The following is a 26,832-nucleotide window of genomic DNA, read 5'->3' as shown; positions in this document are numbered from 1 at the left end:
TGATTGCTCAACGACATTATTATTGGTGCTGGACATATAGAAAGCGATCATTTTACCAAAGCACATGGTTGCTTTGATTCTGAGCATCGCGTTTTACGCCGTAAGTTATGCAATGTTCTCGTGTTTTACCATCGTGCTCCGAAAGCAGTGTTTCTCAACCAGTATCGAATGAACCGCGGAACAGTACACGAACTATACAGGTAAATAAAATAGTATATATTTCTTATCATACTTTTATCGCTCACACTTTCCCTCCCTTCTCACGCGGCACGCTCGTTCCGTTGGCTCTATGAATGTATTACTACCAGTAGCGGATAAAAATAGCACTTACACAGACACACGAGGTTTACAATCTAAACAAAACGCAAACGCGGTTCTATTTCGTACAAAGTTTAATTAAAAAAAAAGCACGAACGGAAGAAGAAAACAGACGAAACATAGCACGTGTGAAATGGTTTACCTAAAGCGTACATTGCTAAACGGTTGTGTTCGATGGAATCATGCACATTAAGGGACGAAGGAAAACGAACCCTGTTTTCTCTCTTTTTGTCTTTCCGCTAAAACTAATCTGATCTGTTTGCGAACGTTGGCCAAAAAGAAAACCGAATTCAATAGTTACATTTAGTTTTGTTAGCTTGGATATTTTGTTTTTTTCTTTTTTTGCTTGCTTAATAAGTTTAGCCCACTTAGCCGGGCGCACATTATAGAGGATCAATTCCCGTTCTTGCTAAAGATTACAATTTAACACGCTAGTACAATAAATTAAGTTCCTCACATTTAGACCGTTTCATATCGAATGTTTCTTTCCCAACCTTTGGGCGTGGCGTTTTTACTTTCAAAACTTCTTTGTTTATACTTCCCTAAGTTTATTCGATCAACAATTGATTTCGTTAGTTAATTGTTTGTTTTTGTTTGTTTTACTGTTTTTCCTTTAGGCTTTAGCTATTTAGAAACTGCTTTGTTCTTGTTAAACTCTTCTAAAGCTCACCTTCATCGTAAGCACCTAACCAATAGTTATAAAATAGCGATAGAAGGTAATAATAATACTAGTACGAAATGGTATAAAACCTAATTACGATGATGCAACGCACGACATTTCGCGGCCAGGTTAATTTACAACACAACTTATGCAAAACACGCGCACACACAACATGCACTCGGGCCGGAGGAACGATGGTTTGTACAGGGTGGATTTCGGCTGTCACACTCATTAAGACCACTTAATAGCAGTAGTAGTAGTAGTAGTAGTTCCGTTTGATCTTCAACTTTAAAGATGAACGGTTATGGTATGGTGGTCGGTCGTTTCGACCGTGGACGACATGCTGTCCGGTTTGCTGTCTTCCTGTTTGCTGGCGTCCTCCAACGCACCGGCGGGTGAGGGTATGGAGGAGGGCAGTGAAATGGGACCAGCTGTGCTGAGCGTCGACGATGCCAGACTGTGAGTCTTCTTCAGGTTGGTATGCTTTGGTAGATGATGGTTACTATGGTGGTGATGGTGATGGTGGTGGTGTGGCCAGTGCGGATTGTCCAGTACCTCGTCCGGGCTGAGCGAAATATCAGCTATGATGCCACTCTCTGTGGGGGAAGGATGGGAGAAGATGAAGTGTGACGATAGCAGCCGCAATGGGATTGCGAGACCTACCCATAGAACATTGGCTCACGAGAGTCGTTGATCGCTGATGCTTCTTGTAGCCCGTCTTGAGCGGTGCTGGAGCATTCGGGTCGGTAATGCTGAGCGTTAGCCGCTTGCACGTGGTGATGCTGGTTGTGGTGGTACTGCTGGCACTGCTGCTACTACTACTGCTGCTACTGCCACTATTGCTAGCGGCGGAGGACGATCCGGACGAGCTGTTGCTGCTGTTGCCACTGACACTAACCGTCGTTGCCTCGCAGCCACTGGTTGTCGAACTCGTACCGGTGCTGACCGACGAGCTGCCCGAGGAGGATGAGCTGACGGAAATGATCGACTGAGGTCGTTTGTTGGACTTTGACTCCGGTAGCGTACCCATGAAGGAGTGGCGCAGTTTCGGTGCTAAAATATCAAGAAGATGGCATCAGAAAAGGGGAGCACGAGATGTTAAGGTATGAAAGTATTTTACCCTTGCCAAGCTGCGAGATACTGATGGACCGATCGTTGATTTGATCTTGGCTCGGACGAATGTCTAGACACGGTTTGCTGCCGATACCCATGGATGACATCTCGGCCAGCCGAATCTCCCGGTTACGCTTCGCCTGCTTCCACAGTAGCTTCGAGATCTCCTCCGTCCAGGCATTCTTCACGTCCTCGCTCATCGTCTGCAGTGTCCAGGTGTCGCCGGGTTTGCGCTTCCGGAACCAAATCTCAAACCGGTACGGCGAATCGCCAACGTGTGCCGTCAGTCCAATGTCGGACGTTTTGATACTGTTTTTGTAGATGTAGATGTCCAAGTTCTAGAAGCAAAAGCCGTTTGGTTAGTAAGCTCTTGCTGGTGTTTGAAGCGATCTTAAGCATTTACCTTCCGATCCGGGAATCTTCTCGCTTTGCTAAACAGTACCAACTCCTCGAACAGGAACACCTGCCGGAGTGACTTCTTGCCCGCCTTACCCTCCCACACGAGAAACTCGTTCTGGCGCAGTAGACGTCCCTGCTCCTTCACGTTCACGTCACAATCACGCAAGCTGTCCATCGCCAGCAGATCGTTACCGTGGCGCAGCTGGAAGCGTACCATCTCTTCCGCCTTCTGTAACATCTCCAAGTCTTCCAGTATCTCCGGATTACTGTTCGTGTGCTACGGAGCGGACAACAAAACAAACACAAAAGTGAGAACCATTTAATGCTGGAACGTCGCTTGCCCGGTGCTTGGATGCAACTTACTTGCACGTCAGCGCACGCCTTCATTAGCTGCTGCAGTAGCAGTGCGTACTTGCCCATCCGCTGCACCGGTTTCAACAGGTACGAGGCCAGATCCATCTTGTCGTTCAGCTCGATCTGTTTCGCCTTAAAGAACTGGGTACCGTTTTCGCTCATCAGCGAGTCGCTTTTCGGTTTGTTCTTGTTGTACAGCGCGTACAGATAGAACTTGGACTCGTGCCGCAAGAATGCGGTCCCGACCTTCAGCGGGTGATGTTCGCAGCTGGGAAGGGGGAAAAAAATACAAATGGAATGTACAAAAGGTGGCAGAGCGTTCGGTGTCTAAACTCCGCCGGGCCGTTAATCTCTGGGTCCTTCTCTTTGTCGCCGTTGTCTTTGGCTGAGCTGTGTTATGTCGTCCCGAGTGCATGGCGCAGATGACAAGTCGCTGCGTTCTGTAATAACAGCATTTCCCCGTGGGTTACCGAGCAGGGCTCAGGTATTACCTGGGGGAGAAGATTACTGTTGGTACAAATGTCTCGAAGGGTCAAATTGACCCATTCGTCAAGAGTGTGCAGTACGCATTTTACAGGACGCATCGCAATAGCTGAAAAAGGAACTCTTTTGCGGTGAATTATGTCCTTAACTGCTAGACATTGGTATTTACAAGTATTATATTTGATATATATTATATATATGTACAAAAACGTGTTAATTCTGAGCTGAAGATGGAAATTCATCAATCGGCTTAATAATTCTTTTAAATATTCTGCTGGTCTACGTTGTTATTCTACAAGAAGAAGGGGTCATATAAAGAACAGAGCTACTATACTCCTTTTATAAGGATATATCCAGAGCATGTTGTTAGCGAGTTAAAATGATAGATCTGCAGAATGGTGCTCTGCGTGTAGTACAACTTCAAATCCATACAGTATACAAGTAAAATTCCCGAGTCTTCATTTACAGTTCATTTGTCTCCAACCTCCCAAGGTCCCAAGGAGTCAGTCCCATGCAAAACGTTGGATATACTTGGCGTAAAATGGTCTCAAACATATCGATTTGCGTTCTGTCCCTGGGTCGTCACGCTTTTCAATGTCTCTGTAGTCTGTGCCTTTAATTCTTTCGCTCACACACACGCACGCACGCACACGCGCCACTCTAATTCCTGCAAAGTGGGTGATGTTACCTACGGTGATAAAGCATACACAGCCATATGAACCACTCACGCTTGTCCCAGTCCCAGTAGGAACCCAAAACCGAACCAATTACCTTTCCAGCTCGCTAAGAAAATGCTGCCGGTGAAACTCGCAGATACGCTCGATGTTGCCGAAGATGACGTTCCGTTGGCCGCGCAATGCCTGCGGTATGTCCTCGCGCAACAGCTCCTGCGTGTAGTTCTCGATCACGTACTGCAGCGAGCGGACGTAGTCGCGTTCTGTGCCAATCATTTCGCGCATGATCAATAGAAGCGTCCTGCAATTGGTAAAGGGAGAAGGGTTGAGGTGGATTAGCGTTCTGTGAGTCCGGAGGGGGGCGTCGACTCGTTCACGAGAGACTGTTACTTTTGCGTCTTCTGGTCAAATGGATTGTTCTCTTCGTAGTCTAGCTGCAGGTTCGAGGCATGACAGTACAGATGTGCATTCGCCTGTAGCGGGATTTGCAGATCCAGCGGTGGCTTGGAGATGCCTTCGAAGCAATCCTCGTCCAGATCGTCACTGTTGTTGCTGTATTGAAGGGAATAGAGGAAAGGAATTATTTGGGTTATTTAGGCAAAATGTTTCTGTAGGGGAAATTGACCCTCACCACACATTCTTCGGATCATCAAAACTCTGACAGGAACAGGTCCTTTCCAGCTTGCTGTTTCCTTCACAACGATCGCACCCACCAAGCCCCGAGTCGGCCATCTTGGATAGCTCCTCGTCCTCTTCCTCGTGCCGCTGGTGATGGTGGTGATGGTGGTGACTATGGTGATGATGACTTCTCTGGTGTCTAACCGTCGTTCCCTGACCCTCCCGGCTGTGGTCGTGATGTGGTTCTGCTGGGGTCTGCTCGGCGAGTGTTGGCAGTGACTGCTGTAGAGGTGGCGGCGGTGGCGGCGGACCAAACTTGCCCTTTTCCGGCGTGCTGGTAGCGGTGATCGTATCATCCGACATGCTTATATCTAAACTTATATTATCACTGGTAGTACTGTTTGTGTTGTTGCTGTGGTTCTGGTGGTTGAGGAATTGTTGGTTATGGACGCTGTGGCCGTTGGACTGCTCGTCCGCGGAACCGTCCCCATTATGTCCAGCTGAAGTGGTGCTGTGGTCGTGCGGTTCACTGTGCGCCGTCGGTACCAAACGTTTGCAGCGTTCTATCAACCGCACCGGAGCTTCAATCTTCTCCGCCAGCTTTAGCATCTCCGTGCGGATGTCATCGTCCAGCTTGAGCTGCTGCATGCCGAGCAGGGTGTGTAGCCGGGCCGCACCTTCAATCCGCTCGCGCACCCGCTCCAGCCGTTCCTGGAATTCATCCACGCAGTCCTTCAGCAGCTTGAGGTTGTCGCGCATAATTTCCAGCTCGCCGGATGCATCGCACAGATCCCGCCCCTTGCTGACATGCTTCCGGGCGGTGTAGTAGAACTGCTCGAACTGCGCCTCACAGTCCTTGGCCGTGTCGGGGCACTCCAGGGCACTCGGTTCGCTGTACGTGCGGAGCGATTGTTCACCTTCGTTGCGCATCCAGCAGATGACCTGTGGGAAGAAAAACAGAAACACGTATCAAATCCGAACCGGTCCGAGTGTGGATGAAATCGAGAGTTCGCTTCCGCTCGAGTGGACAGTTCGATCATCATCGTCGGCGTTGGGGCGATGCGGTAATTTATACGACTCCCGGACCAGCACAGTTAAAGCGGGCTAATGTTTAATTTATCAATCGGGTTTGCGCGGACAAGTTTCTAACTTCTGCTGCTGGAATTCGGAAAGGGTGGTCAAGGGGAGAAAGTAACTAAGGTGTGGTGTTTGGAGGTCATTCCACGGTAGTGTCCCTTCAAAGCAGATGCGGAAAAAAGCAGATCGTTCACAACTCGTTTGCCGGACCAGATGTCCAGATGGTGTGAGTTCACCGGAGTTCCTCATACCAACCTCATTGATCTCATCGTCCAGGGCTCGCTGGCGCGTCATCTCCCGCAGTCGCTCGCGGCGTTGTTCGGTCAGCTGCTCCAGCTTGCGTGCGGCCCGATCCACCTCACCGTAGATGCCGATCACCTCCGCCAGCCGCCCATTGATAATGTCCTGCTCGAGTTCGCCCCGGTTCGATTCGGGCCCGTGGCCGGTAATACTAGCTCCGTTAACGCTACGCACGCTACTATCTACACTAAAGGCTCTAACTAAATTTTTGGTTTGTTTAAGCGTTTGTCTGTTGTTGATAACCGTCAGCTTGTCCTGCAACCGCTGTATGGTGTTCGGCCCTTTGCGGCGCAAACTCTGCAGCTCCGAGTCCATCAACGCCCGACTAAGCGCCCGGTGCTGCGAATGGAGCTGGCGGCGTGTCGTCGCCAGCCCGGGCTGCTGCTGGTTCGCTGGCTGGCCGGACTGGTGCTGCTGTGCCTCCATGGCGCGCAGATCGCCCAGCACGGCCACCAACCGACGGCCCGTTTCAACGCACTGCTGCTGCAGCGATTCCAGCAGCTGGAAGAAATCAACCCACTCGCGCTGATTGTGCACGTAGAAGCCGCAGCACTGGATCGGAAGATTGTCCGTGCTGATAAAGTTCTTGATCGTTTCGTTGTTCAGATAGCGTACGCGCACGCTGCCCGGCCGGAGATATTCCTTCGGTTGCTTCAAACCGGCCTGCTGTTCCGCTGCATCGTACGCACCGGACACGAAGACGGCGGACAGCTTCAGGTGACCGTCGAGCAGCTGCAGCGTGCTCTCGATCGTGTCGAGAAAGGCAAGCTGTGCACTTTCGTTGACCAGCAGATGCAGTGTGTAATGGGCGGGTCTGTTTGTTGGGGAGGGAAAGAAGAAAAAAAAACAGAATCTTTAGTGCGTCGTTTGGATCCCCCGAGCTGATTCTTGCTCGCAGTGTATTTTTTCTAACCCCGGCAGAAGCGGGATGGAGAACAAATGTCCATAATCACCACGTTCAAGCTGTGATAAATGATCGAACATGGCATTCAATTATCCATTTTCTGGGAAGCTTTTTTCCTCTCGTGTGGTGTCTTTAAAAGAATCATAAAATCTTGCCTTTTTTCGGCACGAAATTGGAGCACATACTTTGCAAGGAGTAAAGAACAACAGCTTGAGGGCATGTCCACCTGCGTGGAATGGGTTCCACAGAAATTGTGGAAATTGTTTTTGATAAAAACTCGAAGGAGGAACTGAATGATAAATTAGACCAGAAAGCTAACATTATTCTCGTTGAACCGGATTTCATAATTTCGTTTCTCGGAAAAGTGAGCAACAGTTGCAATGAGTTGTGGTATGACTTTTTCCAGTAAGAAGGCTTAAATATAAGTATTTATTTGACTAAAACATCACTAATACTGTGCCACAAGTACTGCTAGAACAATTATAGAAGGGGAAATTCCTGTACAACCAGAAACAAATAACTCTATTTGATTAGCTCAATTTCCTGTTTAGTTTGTGTGAATATTAAGATTCCTCAAGCGATAATCAGGAAGCAGAAAAAAAAATATGTATTGCATACCTTCAGGCGGCTCAAGCGCTTGTCAGAAAAAGGACGATTTTGGAATATAATTTGCATATCTTTAGGCGTATTCAACAAATACATGAAACGGCCCTAATAGATAATGGAAAGAAGGACTTATGTCGTTTCTTTACTCGTCTACAAATCATATAAAAGGTTCAGTAAATCCCAAAAATCTTTGGGTTTTATTACCTTTTAAGTTAAACATATTCTTCAGAGGGATAAACACGATTCTAGTGAGCCAATACATAACATACGAAACATGGTATGTCATAATACCGAATAAGAGAGTGAGAATCACTATCGCGCGATGAAATGCCTCCGGTTACCGTATGGAAAAAGATCAGCATTTTCGCTAGAGAATTTTCGGTTGAAAAAGATTGTTATCAACAAAAAAGCTCCCAGATCCCTCTCGCAACCACGTTCGCCTTGTCAATATGTGCTACACCTCAAGACAACCGTGGCATTTGTAGTTTGTCAGGCATGATTTATGCCTCACCGTCGATTGCTTGCAGTGCGTAACGGTATGGCAACATACTGCAACTGTCTGTCCCCCTGCACGGTAAGAAGCCCTGCACGCAGCCATGATTTACGGTATCGGTGAAATCAATTTTAAGTTCACCGCAAAAGAACGGTAAAGGACGCCCATCCGCGCTGTACTATGCACCGGGTTGCATCATGTTGCCGGGGTGCATCAAGGTGCGTTCGCCGTTTGAAGCTTCTGAGCTCGTAAATCTTGCCCGCTCGGTCAGGAAATTAGTATGGCGGGTTCGTCTTCACGTGTTTTGGAACGGGGATTGTTGGATGTGGTGGTTCACCCCCCTCGGGTACTTACCTTTGGATCGGTAGGGTATTGTAGTACAGTAGCACTGTTGCAATTTCGTAACAGTTCAAGCCTGATGCGAGCGTTTTCTCCACCTCGATGTAGATGATCGGTGAGCTGGAGCGATCGTGCGTTCCTGTGGGAGAGGATAGATAAATTAGACGTTAGCATGATAGCATCCTGCAGATGAAGAGTAACAAGATGTAATATTAAATGCAACAAACATTGTTGCAATGAACATCGATCAAGCTAAGTAAGACATTTTCCATTTCCTACCAGCCAGGATCAAACATCCAGACTAATCACTTCCGAATCGCACCTGATCACGACTTTAAGGAAGCGAAACGGCCAAACCGATCCATCTCGTTACCAGGCAACGCTGTAACCGAACCCATCTCGGCCTTCTTGAGACTGGGGACGAGGAAACCATCCCGAGCCGTACACTTAATCAACCCGCAAGAATCATTCCACGGTGGTGGGACAAACCCGGGGGAAATGTAAAGCATATAAATCAATAGAAATCGCCTATCGTGTTCGTGGTTTCGATAGGCGAAGGTGGCGCATTTATGTTTGCTCGATCGCACCGGAAGGAAGGCCGACGTGAGCCGGCCCGGCCGAGACCGCAGAAAGGTGAACCACGTGAGACTTTATTTACGACACATTGCGCCACGCCAGACGGTATAAGTTCGCGTGAAAGTGATTTATATTTAACTTTATCGTCGTAGAAGTGTAAGTGTAGAAAAATAAATAACTACTTCCATACCAGCCGGACCTGGGCTGGGTGGTGGGGGGAGAGAATCCTGGAATTTCTGTCGGTTAGTTTCCGGCCCTTTTTGCACTGACATTTGCTGCCCTCCGTTAACAGCAGTGTTAGCAGAGCGTTTCGATTTTAAAATCGACCCCGAAAACCAACCAACCTTTTGCAGAAGCAGATCAAATTGCCCTTCCGAAGGGCAAGGATGAAGACACCCCCGGCCGGTCGGTGAACACCGAACACACTCATTGCGTACAGTGCGATAGGATCTTCGCCACAAAAGTGAGAGCGAAAGTGCGTAAATCTTGGACTGTCTTCTTCGCAAAACGCAAACCTCCTCCCCGCCCATCGTTCCGGCAGGCAAGTGCAAGTCCTTTCTTTTAGGGGCGCCGAAAAGCAGAATGATCGGCCGCGGTCTCTGTGACCCACCGATGGACGACGGTGTGTTGTTATCTAGATTTGTATGCTCTCCCCCTTTGAAGATGAGTGTGGAAATGGGGTTTAATGGAACTGTACAAAACCCCAACGCGATGGGGCTGTACATGCGCATGCGCTGTCCTTTCGGTTGGATGCAATCGGTAACTTTCGATCTTGCGGGTCAATTCTTTTAGGGGTTGGTCTGGTATGAATGGGGGGGCGCGAAGGTTTGGGATGATACATGAAGTTGTAAGCGGGTTGGTGAAATGTGCGTTTCGGGTGATTTGTAGCCTGTGGAATGTTCATTCAACACCAGAATGCTTGATTAATGTGGAGGATGATAATAGTGCTGTCGATTAATGTTGGTAGAAAGCAAAATATTCGTGGAGTTGGTTTATTAGCATTACTGTTTTATAGCCTGCATAGAGCAGCCGAGCATTGAGACGCTATGCTGAGGACTATTGATTGAAAAGAGAATCCAAGGTTCCCATGGTACGGTCCCTTAAGTTTAAGCCTACAAGAAGGTCGCGATTTAAATCTTGTCTATATCGCATCTCACAACAAGGACTACGAAGTTAACGTATGAGAAAATCACAACCTGGATGATATTATGTGACAGGTCTCTTCTATCGAACCGCCGGTCTTCGAAGATCAGTTTGTACTCCAAGGTCCACCCCTAAAGTGAAGAAACTCTAAATCGTGAGATACTTTATGTTCGTTGGACATGGCATATTTAAAACCGTAGATGTAACCGCAAAGTGCTCCAGAATCACCTCAAATCATTTGAAGAGATGGACTAGTTAATGATAACAAGCTTTATCGAGGATCGTCAAACCCTTCCGGAAGATCCCGAGGATCGTCCAATGTCCGGAAGATGTGACCAAAAGAAAATCTTTTGGGAAACACCACAAACGGAGGAAAAATTCCAAAAAAATTGGAGGACAAAACAATGGGATTGATGATGGTCAAGCCCACGAAAAAGCTGATCTAAATGCTTTCAGGCTTAGGTGAAATCCTGCCAACTTCAGGATCATGGCCCACCGGCAACACATCGTTCTACTTATGTTTCGAAAGACCTATCGTTATCCTTATTGCAAAAAAAAGGACACATTTATCCCTGAAATGAAAGAAAGAAAGGGAATTCCAATTCAATTCTCCTCTATGTGCGACATATCATTTCGTAACGCAGAAAGCTTCCATCGAACAGTGTTGCCCCCCTCATTCATCACCATCCATCACACGTGGTGGTGGCGGGCCGCAAACAAAACGATCCATTTGAGGCTCATTAAACTGGCAGCTGACGGGCGAATCTATCACTCCCCACATCACCAGCTACAGTGAAGGTGAAGAAAAGGCATCCACCACGCTTGAGATTGACACTTTCATTTTTCAATAATGCCCTCGGGTCACTGCAGCCAGGTTTTTACTCCAGCTGCCCAGCATAGAAAGAGGTTTTGTGGAAATAAATGCTCTGAAGCGAGAGAAGAAAGAGCATCAAACGGTATCATAAAATTTACTAAATCACACACACCGTGATGGGAGATACGTCTCTCGTGGGACAAATTTGAACTCCTCCCCCCTTCCCCCCTTTTCGGGAAGAAATTCTACACCACTACGGAAGGAGAAAGTCCAATGTAATGATGTCGAAAGTGACACATTCTACCTGAGGCAATGCGCCCGAATGGAGTAATGTCGAAGTGAGACACGAAAGAGAGATGAATCAATCCAGCAGTTTGCAGTGGTTGCCCGATGACGTGAAGACACATCCAACACCCACTGGTTTTCACGCAAAAGACAGAACAGAAAAACACGCGCCAAAAGCCAAAAGCCCTTCAACGCCAACGATCGGCTAATTGTGCGCATTTGCGCGACTCCATTAGTTAATCGGTGACGCTCAATACAGGACGGGGGCAGAACTTTGCCTTGAGGTCCTTTTGTCGTTTTCCTCGTTTGCCCAGTGAGTGTGCGCACACACACATACACAGACACGGCAGCCCACAGCCAAATGGTAATAAATTTTCGTTAACGAGCAGAAAATCACGGCAACCGGGAACGGATGAAGACATCGTTAAGTAAGGGCAGCATCGTGTGTGCATCTTACCTGTCGCACCGAAAACCGTTGTTCGTGATTTTATACTCCGGCACAAAAAAGGAAAACACAAGAGAAGAATTATTGCAAACCACGAAACTCCACGAAATGCATGTAAAGCGAATGTAAATGCGTGAAAAAAGAGTAACTACTAGCGGCGCGACTATGAGCGCTCCTGCCTGTGACAGTGGCCCGACATACACACGTCAAGCCGGCCGGCAAAAACCCCTCGTGCGAACGCCTCCGGATGGGAGTTCGACGCTTAATCGCTCGGATTACATTAATACATATAAACACTGCAACCGAGCAGCATGAAAAGCCGCCCGCCTGCGATTTTTTTGTTTCTTTCTGCGCTTTCCTTTTGTTGTTCGTTGCCGGCCTAAAAACGGCAGTGCGATGAGCGATGCACTTAACGAGATGCATTTGTCTTACCGGGAGGGATTTGCAGGCTCGTGGGTTCGTCGTCGATAAATAACACTCGCCGCACTGTGTGGGATAATCGTTTCGTCCGCCCTCTTTCGCGGCACGTATCAATTTCGATAGGGTTTGACGAATTCCTTCGGAGTTCCTTTTAACCAAAAGTCTTTGCACAGGCCCCTTCGTTCAGCCATCCTCGGGATTCGTTAGGAAGAAAGCATACATGATGCGATGATTGAATGTATGCACAATTCGGACACTCGGCCACCAGAGGAACCCTCTCTTTCAATCAAACTGCTCATTGTGCACCGCAAGAAAGCCACGAAACGATCCGCAACGAACCCGTTTCGTTACACCAATTGAGGATCGAACAGAAAATGAGAAGTTCCCCGCGCGAGCTTTCCCGGACGTTGCCGAACGCACCCACCCCTCTATCGATCATGCATCATAACCTGACAAATTGTTTCGAATCAGCAAATTCGTTGCTTTCCTAGCACGCGAAAACGGGACGGGCCTCCCTTACACTGACCTTGGAATTGTTTTTCCTTCCTCGTTCCCATATGCAAATTGAAACCACTCTTCCAATTTCGCGATCCGGTTTGTTTTGCATAAAACAAAAAGGGATGTCAGAGTGTGCCACATTCCGACCCATGGTGGTGTGAGGCGTTCTTTGGTACTAAAAAAAGGGCGAGGCTCAAAACACAGAACCCTGACAGTTGTTGGTAACGAATTAATGGTACGTAAATACGCGCCGGGAATGTAAAAATACTGATGCCCGCGGCTCCCGGGGACCGACCCCCCTCATGTGTGAACTCCCCCCCCACCGACACCGGGGGAACAAACTAGGTCGGTTGCATAAATATGAACCCAAAACATATCGGCCCCGTACACGAGGGTATTAAAATTTGATCATACCCGTGGATCGGTGCAACTGCAGCACTCTGCACATTCGTCACGTATTTCGCAGGGTACGAAGAAAAAAACAACAACACATGTCATGTTCTGGGCAGAATATGGGAACGGCTCTCCGTGCTGGTGCTCCTGTTCTTGATCGAGCGCGGAAACTTATGTAGCAAAAACCCGCTGCATCGTGTATGGTTCTAGGGTGTGTGTGTGTGTGTGTAGGGCTGTTGATGTATTTCGTGCGGTAAAAGATGTTTAGTGTCAGTCAATCATATCAAACATCGTGTACGGCACGGAACGTTAGCTAATGAGCCTTACACTGAGGAATTGTTGGGTAGAATTTGATTCAAATCAAAACATCGAAAGTTTGTTGCAAGCGTTAACATGTATAAACCATTACAAAGAGATAAAAGTGAATTAAAACTTTCCATAAATTGAGTTAACAACACGATAACGAGTATAAAGTCGTAAGATGAACTAAGAAATTAAGTAAAAAAATGCATTACGATAACAAAAACATGAAAACTTAATAAAAAAAATATCTCAAAACCGTAATAAAAATGATTGAAACAAATGAGAAAATCATAACAAAAAAATCAACTTGACAATACAAATAGAAAAAAATGAAACAACAATGAAAAGGAATAATAAACGTTGGCAGCTGCAGAAAAATATAAAAACAGGAAATATAAAATAAAACGCCTAAACAAACAAACAAAACGAACACGGAAAAAGAAATTTTCAACAGAATTTTTAATAAATTTGTGTACTGGAAAATTAGTGGCTTGACACAAAAACAAACGATCGCCTCAAACAAAATAGTTGCGTTCAATATCGACTCTTAATGACTGCTAAGAAGCTGCTCGTATTATAAGACGCGCTTCTGATCCTACCATGCGTAGATCATGACTTTCCGTGCGTGAAGATTTCGATTTTATGTCAATTGGCATTGTATACCGGGGCAATGGCAATGTTAAATTCTGCCAAATAAAGAACAACGCAAACTCAGAACGTTCAGGGGATTTGCTCCCTTATAAGGAATAAAAGTTCCACTGATGATGCTTTTTCGGCTGTCAACTTAAAAATGTCTAAGCGCAATGATTAATATACATGTGTCAAAAGAGTAATGGCGTAAATTTATTGCATTTATTGGAATAATTTTGGAATAATATTTAAAACATTCAACCACTTAAACTCCAATAAAATAACAATCGAAACAAAACCAATCACTCAGAATGGTAGCAGATAAAATATTTTTTTTATTAGCAATTTAAAGACGTCGAAAGAGCATGGAAACATTTCCTTCTTCATCAAACTCTTCCAACACATCCACTTAATATGAATATTGCCCTTTGGCTGATCGCTCGAAAGGATCAGTAACATTTACAGCAAAACAATATCGACCTATCGTCCATCTGTTTTTGAGGTAGTACAATACATCAACCGAACCACCAAATTGGATGCATTACTTCTTCCTCTGCAATACAATGATTCATAAACGGCCTTCATAAGCGAGGGATTAGCGCGGTCCCGACAACAAAAAGAGGTTTTTTTTCTTCTCGTGATTGTGCAACATGTATGCAACAACTGCACGCGTCACCCTCCCGCGCGTACCAGTGCGCGGATATGATGGATAGAAAATGTATAAATATGATCATTGGATCTGATGGCATCCATGGCGATTAGTATAATGCCACAAACAGCAACCGCATCCAAGCGCCCGGTTCCATGGGCAGAAACACCGGCCCACTCCACAGCCACAGACGTACCTAATATCTCGCTTGGTCGGTTGGTTTCCACGGCTGCCACGGCTGGTGGTGCGGCTCATATGCGCCGCTCAACACTGGAAGCTAGACAAGATCGCTTGAAACTACTGCCGTACAGCGGGATGGTGAAGAAACAAAAAAAAAATACAGCATTCATGCCCGGAAAGCGTTTGGGGCTCCGCGCCATGTAAAAGGAAGGAGCGAAAACCGCACGATCCTCGGGAATACCGATCGATGAAAGCCAAGAGGCCAAGACCATCGGGGGGAAAGAAAAGGGGGAAAGGAACAACAATAGCAATAAGCGGTGCAGCATAAATATTAGTCATTTGTTTCCGCCGCAGCATGCGCGGAAAGCGCCACCCGTGGGGTGGGAAAGGGGACGATTTTCGCTGCTGTAAAAGGGAAGGGCAAGCAGGGATCATGCAGTGTGTGTGTATGCTTATGCTCGTTCCAAAGTTGGATCTCCAAGCGAAGATATTCGCCCTCCATGGTACGCCAGGGCCAGGAATTATGTGGCACTCATGCCTCCATTCACGGAACGAAACAGCTGCTGCGAAGACGGCTTGTTTTTAGCGGTGCGGCGGTTGCCATTGCTTGGTTTGGGGCGGGTGAGTTTTATGTTCATGTTGCATGTCCACTGCGGGGTCCATCCGCCCGCACCATCCCCACCACCCACCTTGCCTCGCCCGGAAAGCGATATAGATTTTAGGAGTTGTTGTCATTTGTTTCTACCAGCTATTGAACACGAAAACCGGCTTTTGTGTCTTGGCGAGGTTTTGACCAAAACAGGGCACCGTCTCAACGCGAGGAGTAGCCCTTTTTCTGTGGGGACAGTTTTGCGTTGGGGGGAGGGAAGAAAGTGTTTCGGTCGGGATCGGTTATGATGCGCCGTGTGCGCGATGATTGATGTTCGGCCGATCGCTATCGATCGAACGGTACATGTGTTCGATCTAATCTGCGCACCAAAAGCGCCTCCCTGCTTAAGCAAGCAACACCGACGAGCGGACAGATAGCCGAAAACCGTGTCCAAGCGCATACGGGAAGGGTGTGAAACTTTCATGCACAGACTGGGCTCCTCTTTGCAGGGAGAAAGTAATTAGTAATAGCTTGAAGCGTAAAACAAAAATGACGGCCGTGATGTATGTCTCCAACACAGGTAGAGGGGTTTCTAGTACAACTGGCAATAGGAAGAGTCGTTTCTGGATTACGTTCAAGTTGTATTAGAATGTACCAGCCTTCAAATATTTAACTACAAATCTTTTTACCGTGTCGAGTCGAGATGGTTCTGAGAAGAATCCGCTTCATTTGGAGATGCAGAAAGGCTGAATTATGTTAGATCTCCCTCGGGATTTGCTGTTTCAACTCCAATGGAATCCAGAAGTAGTCCCGACTTTATCAGTTAAACTCGAAAATCCTTTGGGTAGTAATTATTAAGCAAGCAAAACTGTGATATTGCACGGTTATTTGAGAAACATTTTCAAAGTTAAAAATACCGAATTCTTGCTGAAGAATCTGTAAACTTCACATCACACATTTGTTTACAAAATTACAGAGGAATGTCCAGAGCGTAGATCAAGCTTAGATCAGAAACTAAACTACTGTTCTAAGTGGAAACTTCCGGTTATTCAACATTAAATTACCAAACAAAATAGGGATGCCTTTGAATATCTTCAGATATACGCTAATGGATTCTCAGGTCCCAATGAGCCACAGTACAGTCGACTGAGAAAGCTCGCCGAAATGGACTCTCCAAGTGTGGTGGAGAATACGAAAACTGAACCCAAACGAAACAAACACAACCCACGGGACGTAACACGTATTGCAGAGCGCTTGGTTTGAAATATTAGTCCCAAGGTTAGGATATGTCAAACCACTAATTTATATCGACAGCAAAGCGGTTGTGGCCGGACGACACCGTCATCGGGGACTTTCCCTTTCGAACGCACAGTCCATGATGTCTTCCACAGATTCTTACCCTGCAAAACTGCAAAAAAAAAGCCCCCGACAATGCGCCCCGAGAAGGTTGACGGGTATTGTGTCCTACACTCTGGGGTCGTCGGGAGTCGTCGGCCTCATATTTCACCAGGATCACTCTAATCCCGGATCGTGCGGTTAGCACGGATTGGCACCATTCACCCGGACAAGAGCCGCGGAAGCTCAAAGGCCACTAACGGGTGACCCTTATCGGGGATGACAATCGGGCTGTTGGTGATTGACCGTACCGCACGTCGCAGGTTCAGGAAGTCGTGTCTTCCGACGGTTCGCAAATACAAAAAAAAAGAGCCAGCTAACGGTCTCGCCGAACCCTCACACGCACGCACGATCCTTTTCGGTTGCTGATTTTCACCCGACATTGGCAAACGATCGATCGGTAAAGACAGACCCCAACCCCGATCGTCATCCATCCGATGTATCCGAGATGTATGATGTTCGAAACCGCAATCGAGCAACTTGCTCACCGTACGATTCCCGCCAACGGAACGATCGTTTTGTGCGATCTTCTACACGTTCCTTCGGCAATTGCTGCCGTGCCGGAGCTACCTACAACGCCCCAGTGCGATGGAAAGGAAAAGTGTTTTTCATTTCCCTTCCCGATACGAGCTCAGCGTACATGCCGCCCTGTAGCCGTGGGACGGAGGGCATACGTGTGACAATCGATGTGGGAAATCATCTGGCTGTTTGGGCTGTGAAGGGGATTTCGGACAGCGTGTGCACGTACCTGGTATTGAAATTCCTGATGTCAATAGTTTCTCCGGTAGCTCGCGGATCGATCGGGGGGCAACGATCTCGTGCGGTAGATGAGGTGCTGAAAGGAGGTGAGCAGAACGAGATGGAATGCGTTTAGTTGTGATGATGATGAGTGTCATTAGTACCAATAGATATTTTTAGTAATAACTTGAAACTAAAAGGTCGTGAAATTGGTGGCGAATTTTATTTTGCAGAGCCGGAGTCAGGGTCAATGGAGTCTCAATTTCAAGAACTTATACCAGAATGTTTGATTTCATTCATTTCTTTCATCTTTCTTCAGTGTTTCCTTTAGATATAGCTATTTTTTTGTATTGTAGTTTCTATAGCTTTTGAAAAACAAAGAGAAGCTATTTCTGAATCAAATTTCATAGAATTTCTTATAAAAATACATTGTTACCCAACAAGATGTTTCTGATATCGATACGTGCTTTATGGTTCCAGTGCAACTCTGCCACAATTCCACAACGACAATGAAAAGATAAGAAATTGTTGAAAAAAAAACGTAACCACGTAATGAAACTGTTTACACTTGAAATTGGCAAACTTCCAAAACAAAAGTAAACAAAAACTTATTATCATGGTCGGCTCTCGTTTGCACCAACAGCACCACCCTACTTGCTTGTATTCAAACACTAGAAACGCCAGCGTCTCGGGTGCTTTGCATCTTACCTTACTTCCGGCCCCGAGCTCGACCAACTGGCCTTCTTATCTACTATCTCTCCATTGACTTAACCCAGATAAGAAAATTACGCAAAAATCGTGTATCAACTGTTTTCCCTCCACCATTAGTAGCTGCGAATCGTGCCGCGATGATAGCTTCCCTGCAAGGGAAATTGTCGGCTGGTCAACGTCACACGCGCACCACAAACTGTCGGTGCTCTTTTTGAAAGTCAGTTCGGTAGGTGGGCGAGGATGGTGTTCCTAGAATGGACGAACGAGTTCTTTCTTCTGGACGCATCGGTGGAAGTGCTTGCGAAAAAAGGGGGTCGCACCAAGGTACACGATTTTCTTATTTCATCCCAATTTTCCGACGCACCTTCGGGCCACTCACGACCACGAGATCGCTTGTTCGACCCGAAGGTTGATTCTGTCCGAATGAATATCGTACAGGACCTGAAAACATCTTCCTCACTGGGGTGGTTATGAAATGCTTGTCCCGACCCGGTTCCTCAGGTTTCCCAGTGACCTCTTTTGATAAGCAACATTCGTTCCAAATTATGGAATTATGATGGCGGAAGGTTCGTTCGTTTCCTCGGAGGGTTCGGTTTCGGTGCGCGAAATGATCACGGAAAGTGCACTGACCCACACTGGCACAGGTCACGCTGCCGGAACCTGTTATGTTTGGACAGCCGTCACAGCCGAAGAACACAACTTTGAAGATGGTCCACAGTGTCTCCATGTCTAATCGACCCCAAAACTATCGCTCCACTCAGCAGGTGACCCTGAGTTAGGGCTCTCGATCAGCACCGATCATCTTTTTCACCATCGTTTTCGGTGAAGCGGGATAGATTACATTCATTCATTAGGGGCGGCATTTGAGGCTTCAATCCAAGGCGGAGTCTCTGTGTTGGCAATATGTAAATAAGCCCCTTTTTCGTGCGGTGGATAATTTGGTGGCCAACGCTCCCCACACAAACACACACACGCGCGCGCGCGCGATTTGTGCATCTTCGGAACCTTGGGTGGGCCCTTCAAAACCCCGAGCCCGATTCAAGGGTACGACCCGGAGGAAAAGAAAAGCCCAATTTACACCATTCTTTCGATGTTTGAATCGTGGCTTTCATCTGTGCGATGGAGGAAGGAAGGGTTCCTTGTCTTTTTTGTTGTTGTTGTTGAAGCGGGTTTGAAATTTGTCTAAAACGGCACCGAAATTTTGAAGGTTTGTAAGGTGTGTGACGGCATCCGTATCGTGCTGGCCCTGTTGATGCACGGCGTGGCGGCGAAGATGCCACGTATGTATGTAGGTCAGTCGGTCGGTGATTTATGAGTGACATTGATGAACTTATGCCCCAGAGTGCGTAGGGAATTTTGGCCCGATGCAGCGCAATACACGACGCCAACTTTGATGAAGGGAAATATTTTTTTAACACAAATAATTATCAAATAAAAGTATTTGCTTTCTTCGGGTGAATCCATGGGAAGCAATTTGAGCACAATTTCCCATTAATCAGTGTTTGACTACTCTGGAGAGAGGGGTTTTATTAGATTTAGGTGGAGTATTAAGTTTTTTCTAATCATCAGTGATCATTTTGATTTTCAAAGACGATCTTCAACAAATATGTGCGTGAGAATTTTAGGAATTAAGGTAACAGTATTTCATAAAAACTTGAGATCCAATTGATATCAGATATTATTTACAAAATTTAACAGCATTTCACGTAGTCTTTAACGTTTAATTTCTCACGGAAAAAATTACATTTAATTATTTCGAGTAGTTTTTCGGTTAAAATACCCCAAAAATGGCCATTATTTCTTTTGCTTCTAAGCTGCTTCTAAGTAGAGCACATTCTTCACTTTTGATTATTAACAACTTCCCGCATGCTTAAGCAATCATTAATAATGCAGCAAATCAAATAAATTTGCTCACAAGATCACATCGACAAGATCAGTTGTCATCACTTGAAGACACCCATCAACTGAATGTGGAGCCTAATAGACTTCTTCCGCGGCTAACGGCCAATTCCACAAGTCATACCGCATCATTACCGAGTAGCAATTTTCACATCTCTTACAGGCGCAATCCCATGTCAAACATGCATAAGCCAATGTGCAACTGTCAATAACTCGCCAATAAAACCTCACGATCAATCATGATCCGCTGAGCGCCCTTCCGCACATGCCGTTGCTGCCCAGATTCCGTGACGCGGTCGAATGATGGAAGTTTCGCACCCGCACTTTGGTAACGTGCAGCGGAAATGTAAATCTTTCCTCTTTCGGACACGGAATGTAATGTATACGAGCGCGTCTACCGATAGCCGCGCCACACGCTGACCGCCGACTTCGAGGCCATGTTTTGTCTGTCAGAGGCATGTCGAGACCCCGTACTGCACCGGACATCAAAGCGCATCACATTGCACAATTGCACACAAGATTCGCTTTCGTTTCGGTCGGGCCGATCTGACCCGCGGGTGAAGGAATTGATCGATCGAAGAATGTTTTCCTTTTGGGCTCCGTAAGTCACATCTTGCATCTCTGCAAGATGAATGTGTTTACGATCGTCATCGATCGGTGCATTGCGATTGCGCGCGTGTGTGTCGATCGATGATCGATGATGGTGCGGTTTCCGTACCGACCCGGGTCCGTTTGTTTCGTGACGATCGTGGCACAGATGTCATCCCACAAACGAATCCCGTACGGACCTGCAATCTGTCAAGCTCGGATCTTGCGTTTTGATGGTTCGTTTGAAAGTCGACCGTTTCTGATCCGATCGTCACCAGGCTTTGCCCCCTGTGTTTGTGTGTGTACGAATAGGAAGTGGTGGTGTAATTTAATTACCCACCATCTTCCGGCAGCAAATGTCCGCCTTGCTTTCGAATTGTCGATTTATAATCCGGCCCAGTACACCACAATCGTGACCGTTCGCTGGGATTGGCGCGATATCATCAGATTGTTTGGTGTTGTTAAGCGAAAAAGCAAAGAAAATGTGGAAAAATCGCTCCGTTTGCGGTGGGGGGAAAAAATAGAAGGAGATAAAGTCACAGCAATGCCATGTACACACACGGTGCGATGCGATCGGTTCCGTTTGCGTTTCGTTCGTGCGTTTCGGCTTAAGGTTGTGCGACCCATTAAAATTAGTCGTATCAAAAGAAATTCGCTTCCTTTCGTGCGCTTGCAAAACAACTGCACAAACGAACGACCCGCTTTGCCTCGCTCAGTGGACGTGTTTTCCGGGAGTTGTTGGTACAGTTCTTACACATGGGAAAAGCGAAAAAAAAAACACACTCACAGAAACATTTTCTTTCCCAGTTAATTTTATCTCCACTCTGCTCACCGGGACCACTACCTTTCAGCGGCCTTATTAGCACCGATGAAAGACATTCCATTCCATTATGCTGTGCGTGTGCGCGCGCGAGCAGGACGGAGCATCGCTTCATAATTCCATAATTTGCAACAAACGCGTTGACAATTGTGATTCGGCAACGGGACAACCATTCGCGCGGTTTTTACTCATTCATTCCTTTTCGCACTGCATTTAAGTAGTTCGCTTTAAATGACGGTCATTATGTCACCTCTCGTGTACAGGGGTTGACACACTCAACACGTGTACAAACCCCCTTTCGGTTGCGCCGGCCCAAACGGCTCATCCGCATGGCGAAGGGTCACAGAAAAACACGATGTTTGCGAGGCAGATGTTTAATGTAGCTGCGTATGCTAATTGCGACACGGTTTTCGAAGTGCGTCTAGACAAACTTGTTATGCGTTTGCAACACGCGAAACTGCTGTCACTGCGTGTTTGGCGCATTTGTCATCATTATCTATGCTGCAGGGATAAGGCACGCGGCGACGGTTGGCTGAAGAGGCAGGGAAACGCTAATCCCCATGAAGTACTCCAATTTGCTTGTGCGCCAGCGGTTGCAAATCGATGTACAGCAAGAGTTCGAGATTGAAATGGACGTGTCGGTATAAAAGACATCTTAGTTGAACGAAACTCTTGATATCTTGGGCTTATAAAATAGCGATCAAGCAATAAATTGAATCGAAATCTCAAAATAAATCACAAGATGATGAAAAATTCAACAAATTGTACTCTTTGTTAAACATGCCCATAGCACAGGGTCATATAAACATTCTAATCTCCGCCGCAAGTATGGACAATCATTAAAATGACTTGCTCCAAACCCATCTCTCCTTGCATTTCCTTTCCTTATCCTCTGGATCTCGATCCAAACTCGAAAATCGATTTTTCCAACCGTTCCTCGCCTGACCGGTCGTTTAAGTCTTTCGTTCGATGCAATCACACTGCGGTGCGTTTCGGGGCTGCATTCGCGCGATCGAGGCGGCTGCGATCGTTTTAACTCACTTCTGTGTTCGTTCTTTCGCCGTAAATGATCGTAGCTAGCATTTAGAAGGACGGTCGGCTAGCTAAACGAACGAAGCAATTAATAATCACCACTAAACAGCACACCTTTCTTTGGCGGAGCTTATTAAACATTGACCCGCGTAAAAAAACACACACATACACAAGCACACCGGAACATTGGCGGTGTTTCTCGCTTGATTGTACGCATACCGAGGCTTCTGGGGAGAAGTGGTTCGATTTAGTTTTCTATATGCATGCTAGCTATAACCATTCTGATGGGGCCAGGGATCGGTATCAGGATAGGAAGCAAACTATTTAAACCGCAATTGTGTGGCGCTTGCCGACAGTCAACGCATCCCGTTACACAATCCGAACGCAACGAGCGTCATTCTTCGTCCAAATAACTGGGTCAATGGGAAAAATGGCTGCATCATTGGCACATAATCAAGCAGGGGTAGCGTTTAATACTTGCACCTGGAAGTGTCCTGGATGTAGGGGGAATTGGAAAAAGAGCAGTTTTTTTTTTTGGAAATTAGGAGAATATCATTTGATTACTCAAATTTCTTTGCAAGAGTTTATAAATCTTTAAGATTTTCTTATAAAAATTGAGGAAATAGATCTAATTTTATGTAATTTTCCAGCCATTATGTACATTCTTATCGCCAAATCAATCGGGAAGTATATAATAAGCTTGTCCATATTGTTAGATAACCTCAAAAAGACGCTAATTGCATAACACATCCTCCCGACTTACCTGTTTCGCACTTCTTTTGCTCGTCACTGCTCTCCTCGTCACTGTCGATGTGTGGAAAGGAACCGCCTAGACAGAATAGTGGCATCCCTGCCGCTGCGGCTGCCGCAGCCACCGAACCAACTTCGATGGCTGTTGATTGCTGATTATCTCCTTCTTGGCCACCACCGCCCTCATCCCCGCCGGTGTCACAGATGGTTACGCTTAGACCATCATTACACTGATTGCTGCCAATCTGCGGTGCATTTTCACTTTTGCCACCGATGGCGTGCTGACCGTTTTGATTGCCGCCGGTCGCCCCCGGCACTGGCCTGCTGCCGGCAACCGTTGACAGGTTCGCACCGGAAACGACGGTCGCCAGCGGTTGTCGCTTCAGCTGCGTGTACTTGCTGTTGATTAGCAGCTTGTTGTTTTTGGTGATCAGTTCGCGACGCTTCAGCAGCCCGAGCTTGGGTGTGCCCGGTGCGCTGCCGGTGTGTTGCTGCTGCCCGCCGATTCGGCCAGTTTCGCACACCTCACCACCGTTCTCGTCCGGATCGTGGAGTGTGTGGTGCGGTTCGGTGACGGCAGCCGGAAGCGTCGAACCACCGTCCGCGGTGGGAAAGGATAGGTCTTCCAGCGGGACGCGGCTGATCGCCCGCTCGATGCCGACCAGAAGGTTTTGCAACAGGGCGGGCAGATCTTCCGTCAGCATCTCCACAGCTAGAGGGGTGATCGGATCGCGGATGGGATCCAACCGACGGTACACGATCGACGGATGATGGGTTGCGTTGGTGGCAACGTTTGGCGCTGTTGTTGCTCCTGCTGCTGCTGCTGCTGAGGATGTGGATGTGCCACGCCAAACGGCATAGAGCTCGGGTTTGGTTGTGTCCGGCTCGGGTCGAATGCAAAGGTACGTATCCTGCGATCGGACCAACGATTCATCAAGAGCCCCAAGATGGAGCACTAGGACTCCCGCGACAGCCAGTGGCCAACCGTCACACCAGCTCAGATCCTGAAAGGGAGAAGAAAAACAACAAAAATTAACTTCAATTCCACGAACAGAATTATGTTAACGATAGTTAAGTATAATTTGTTTCAAAGCATTGATAATCCAAGAATATTCGGACTATATGTCTGAGTGTCTAACGAATATTTATTACCGATTATTGTAGCAATTCATCCAATAGCCTCAACCATTACTTAAAACTAGTTTAAGATCTTAGAATCCGCTTTTTAAGAATCTCCAAATCATTTGTCTATCTCAATCCTCTAAATATCTATGATGTAGGACATTATCGATTCAGCTTTTTAATGACTTTCTTCAGCTAAATATTTTGACTTCGAATTTATGAAAGTAACTCCTCCGTTTGAAATTTACCCAAAGCAGGTCTGTTGCTTGCATTTGAGGAGCATTGAAAGAGTTGTTGGCCTCGAGTAAACACTTTTATGACTTATGAGTTCATATGCTCCAGAAATCGGAAGATATTGTAGGGTGCCGGAATTATCCTTCTGTTTGACGCTCTCGTGTTTGCCCAGAAGTGAAAGACATGGAATACCTCACATCTTCACTCCGTGATTTGCAGTTCAAACAAATCGTCTACAAATTAACAACCAACTTTTAATGCATGGTTAACTTAAAGGGTAATTAATTTGCTATTTAAAGTTGCAATTTTTGTGTGCTTCAACATGCCTTCAATACCAATCACTCGGTAAGCTTCAACGGCTACTAATAAAATCCAATGTCAAGCCATAAACATTACGCTCATAGTTACACATGTTCTACTCAAATTGCACCGCATCGCTCCATTTATTTTTATCACACGCGTAAAGTGGTCGGTATGTGACCGTGTTAAAATTAGCCCCACTCAAGGTAATCATGCTGCACATCGGGTAGTGAGTTCCGCCCTCCGTAATTTCCCCCCATCCTACCTATTAACACCGCGACACACAAAACGACACCATTTCCCTGGGTTCCGTGTGGTTTTGTCGAAATGTTTATTTGATAACCCACCTGGCCGGCGCTATGCGCCACACCACCAGGCCAAGCGACCAAAAAAAAAAAAGAAGCGGAAAATAGCCAGGAAAGTAACTGGAGTTATGACCCACACCGGGAACGGTAATAAATATCAAATCGAGTAGCTAAACATGTGCTTGTACGTGCCAACGGACATGCCTTTTTACATGCCGCGCACCGATTCCGGTGCAGGCACACACGGGCCCGTGCAATGCGCGAAAAGAAATTGTCCAATTAATTTCCATTCGCGTTCGGATTCGTGATCCGATTACACGCACTTAAGGGAGGAAATCCGGATTGAGGGCGGGCGGCTGGGCACGGAAAAAGGCCAAAGTGGTCGCCGGTGGTCCGCTGGGTTTATCGCTATCATTTTTCGTTGCTTTTTCCTGGCTGTTTGGTGCTTTGCTTTCCTTCCGTTCTGCCTGCTAGCGGCCAATCTCGCGGCGTTGGTCCGAAGGGCATAAAGGGCCCACCGGCCAGCTCGATTAAACGCCGAGCATGAACAAATTGTTTGCCGATTGCCGTGCCGTTTCGGTGGGGTTGGTTTTGTTTTGCTTTTAGGTTTTTGTTTTGATAGATTATCAAAAAATACGAGAAACGTGTGTACGTGCCGATTTATTGTGTTTGTGTCTGTACATTGCTACGGGGACGGGATTTATTTCGCAAGATCGTAAGATTAATTTCGCGATCGTTCGCGATGGTGTTTACCCATTTTCAGGCGGGCAAAAATCGTAAAAAAGGAAGATGTTTCGATGTAAAATTCAATGAAGAATAAATTTGCCGAGTCCCTCTCCAAAGATTCCTGGAAGGGACTTTTGCCGATCTTCAAGCCAGCAAAAGCAAAATGCACAGATTATGGCGTGCACCTGCAAACCTTCACGCCCCGTTCGCTACCAATCGGAAGAAAACGCGACCGACCATCGAACGATCGTGTCCGAAAGTTTTATCCAAAACGCATCAAAGCTTCGCGTCCGACAAAAGGGTGCTGGGTAACGTTTTTCCCCGCGATCTTCGACCAATTCCCACCTCTCCCTTCCTCCCTTTCACCATCCACGACCCGGTCAGTGCTTCATTCTGTGGATCGATTTTCATCCGTAAGGAGGGTAATTTTTATTAATATAATTAAGATGTAGATGCGATGCCGAAGATAGTTTATGGCTGGGGAAAAGATCGAAAAACGGTATCCCTTTCTCCGCGCGCGAATGTGGACGCGCGAACTTTTCATCCGCCTTCTTTGCATCACAGCCCACCTTGCCGGGGTCGTATTGGTGTCCGCTTCACTTCAACCATTTCGGTTCGACACTGAAAATTAGCCTTAAAAGCTTCATCGGTTGCGGTTGGAAATTCGGAGGCACGAACGATCGAGACGCGGGGTTTTATTTTAGTTTGCTGTACCATTTTTTCGCCCCGGTGTGCGCGCGGTCGAAAATTGGGGTGGATGCCCACCATTAATCATCGATACGCGGTGTGATTTATTGGTTGTAATTGCTCAATTAAGTCGCGGCGTCATCGGGTTTCGAATCGGTCGGGTCATCGGTCGGGGGCCTTGCCGTTTCCAATGATATATACACGCGGTGTTGAGTGCTTTCGGGGTCGATCGATCCACGTGCGACATTCGCGCCATGCTGA

The 26,832-nt window shown here is 46.8% G+C and overlaps 1 protein-coding gene across 1 annotated transcript; it reads right to left on the bottom strand.

The window, feature by feature from the left end:
- Positions 1-1,267: 1,267 nt before the first annotated feature.
- On the bottom strand, positions 1,268-23,916 carry LOC128716158 (uncharacterized). The gene is made up of 12 exons (XM_053811079.1): positions 23,211-23,916; positions 17,408-17,494; positions 8,355-8,478; positions 5,953-6,811; positions 4,634-5,562; positions 4,393-4,554; positions 4,100-4,303; positions 2,855-3,113; positions 2,496-2,768; positions 2,100-2,430; positions 1,643-2,032; positions 1,268-1,575 (listed from the first exon to the last, which is right to left on the bottom strand). The coding sequence occupies exons 1-12, from the start codon at positions 23,899-23,901 to the stop codon at positions 1,268-1,270; spliced, it is 4,617 nt and encodes a 1,538-aa protein (XP_053667054.1). The 5' UTR covers positions 23,902-23,916.
- Positions 23,917-26,832: the final 2,916 nt, after the last annotated feature.

The sequence above is a fragment of the Anopheles marshallii genome, chromosome 3, assembly GCF_943734725.1.
Source record: "Anopheles marshallii chromosome 3, idAnoMarsDA_429_01, whole genome shotgun sequence".
In the NCBI taxonomy this organism is placed as follows: domain Eukaryota; kingdom Metazoa; phylum Arthropoda; class Insecta; order Diptera; family Culicidae; genus Anopheles; species Anopheles marshallii.
The sequence above is the reverse complement of the archived record's forward strand: the minus strand, read 5'-3'. Positions and strand labels throughout refer to the sequence as shown.

Excerpts from the sequence above, each read along its gene's own strand:
- LOC128716158 (XM_053811079.1), bottom strand. The coding sequence starts at position 23,901 with ATGCTGACGGAAGATCTGCCCGCCCTGTTGCAAAACCTTCTGGTCGGC. Across the intron at positions 6,812-8,354 it reads AATACCCTACCGATCCAAAG|ACCCGCCCATTACACACTGC; the intron begins GTAAGTACCCGA and ends CCCAACAAACAG. Across the intron at positions 1,576-1,642 it reads CGTGAGCCAATGTTCTATGG|AGAGTGGCATCATAGCTGAT; the intron begins GTAGGTCTCGCA and ends CTTCCCCCACAG.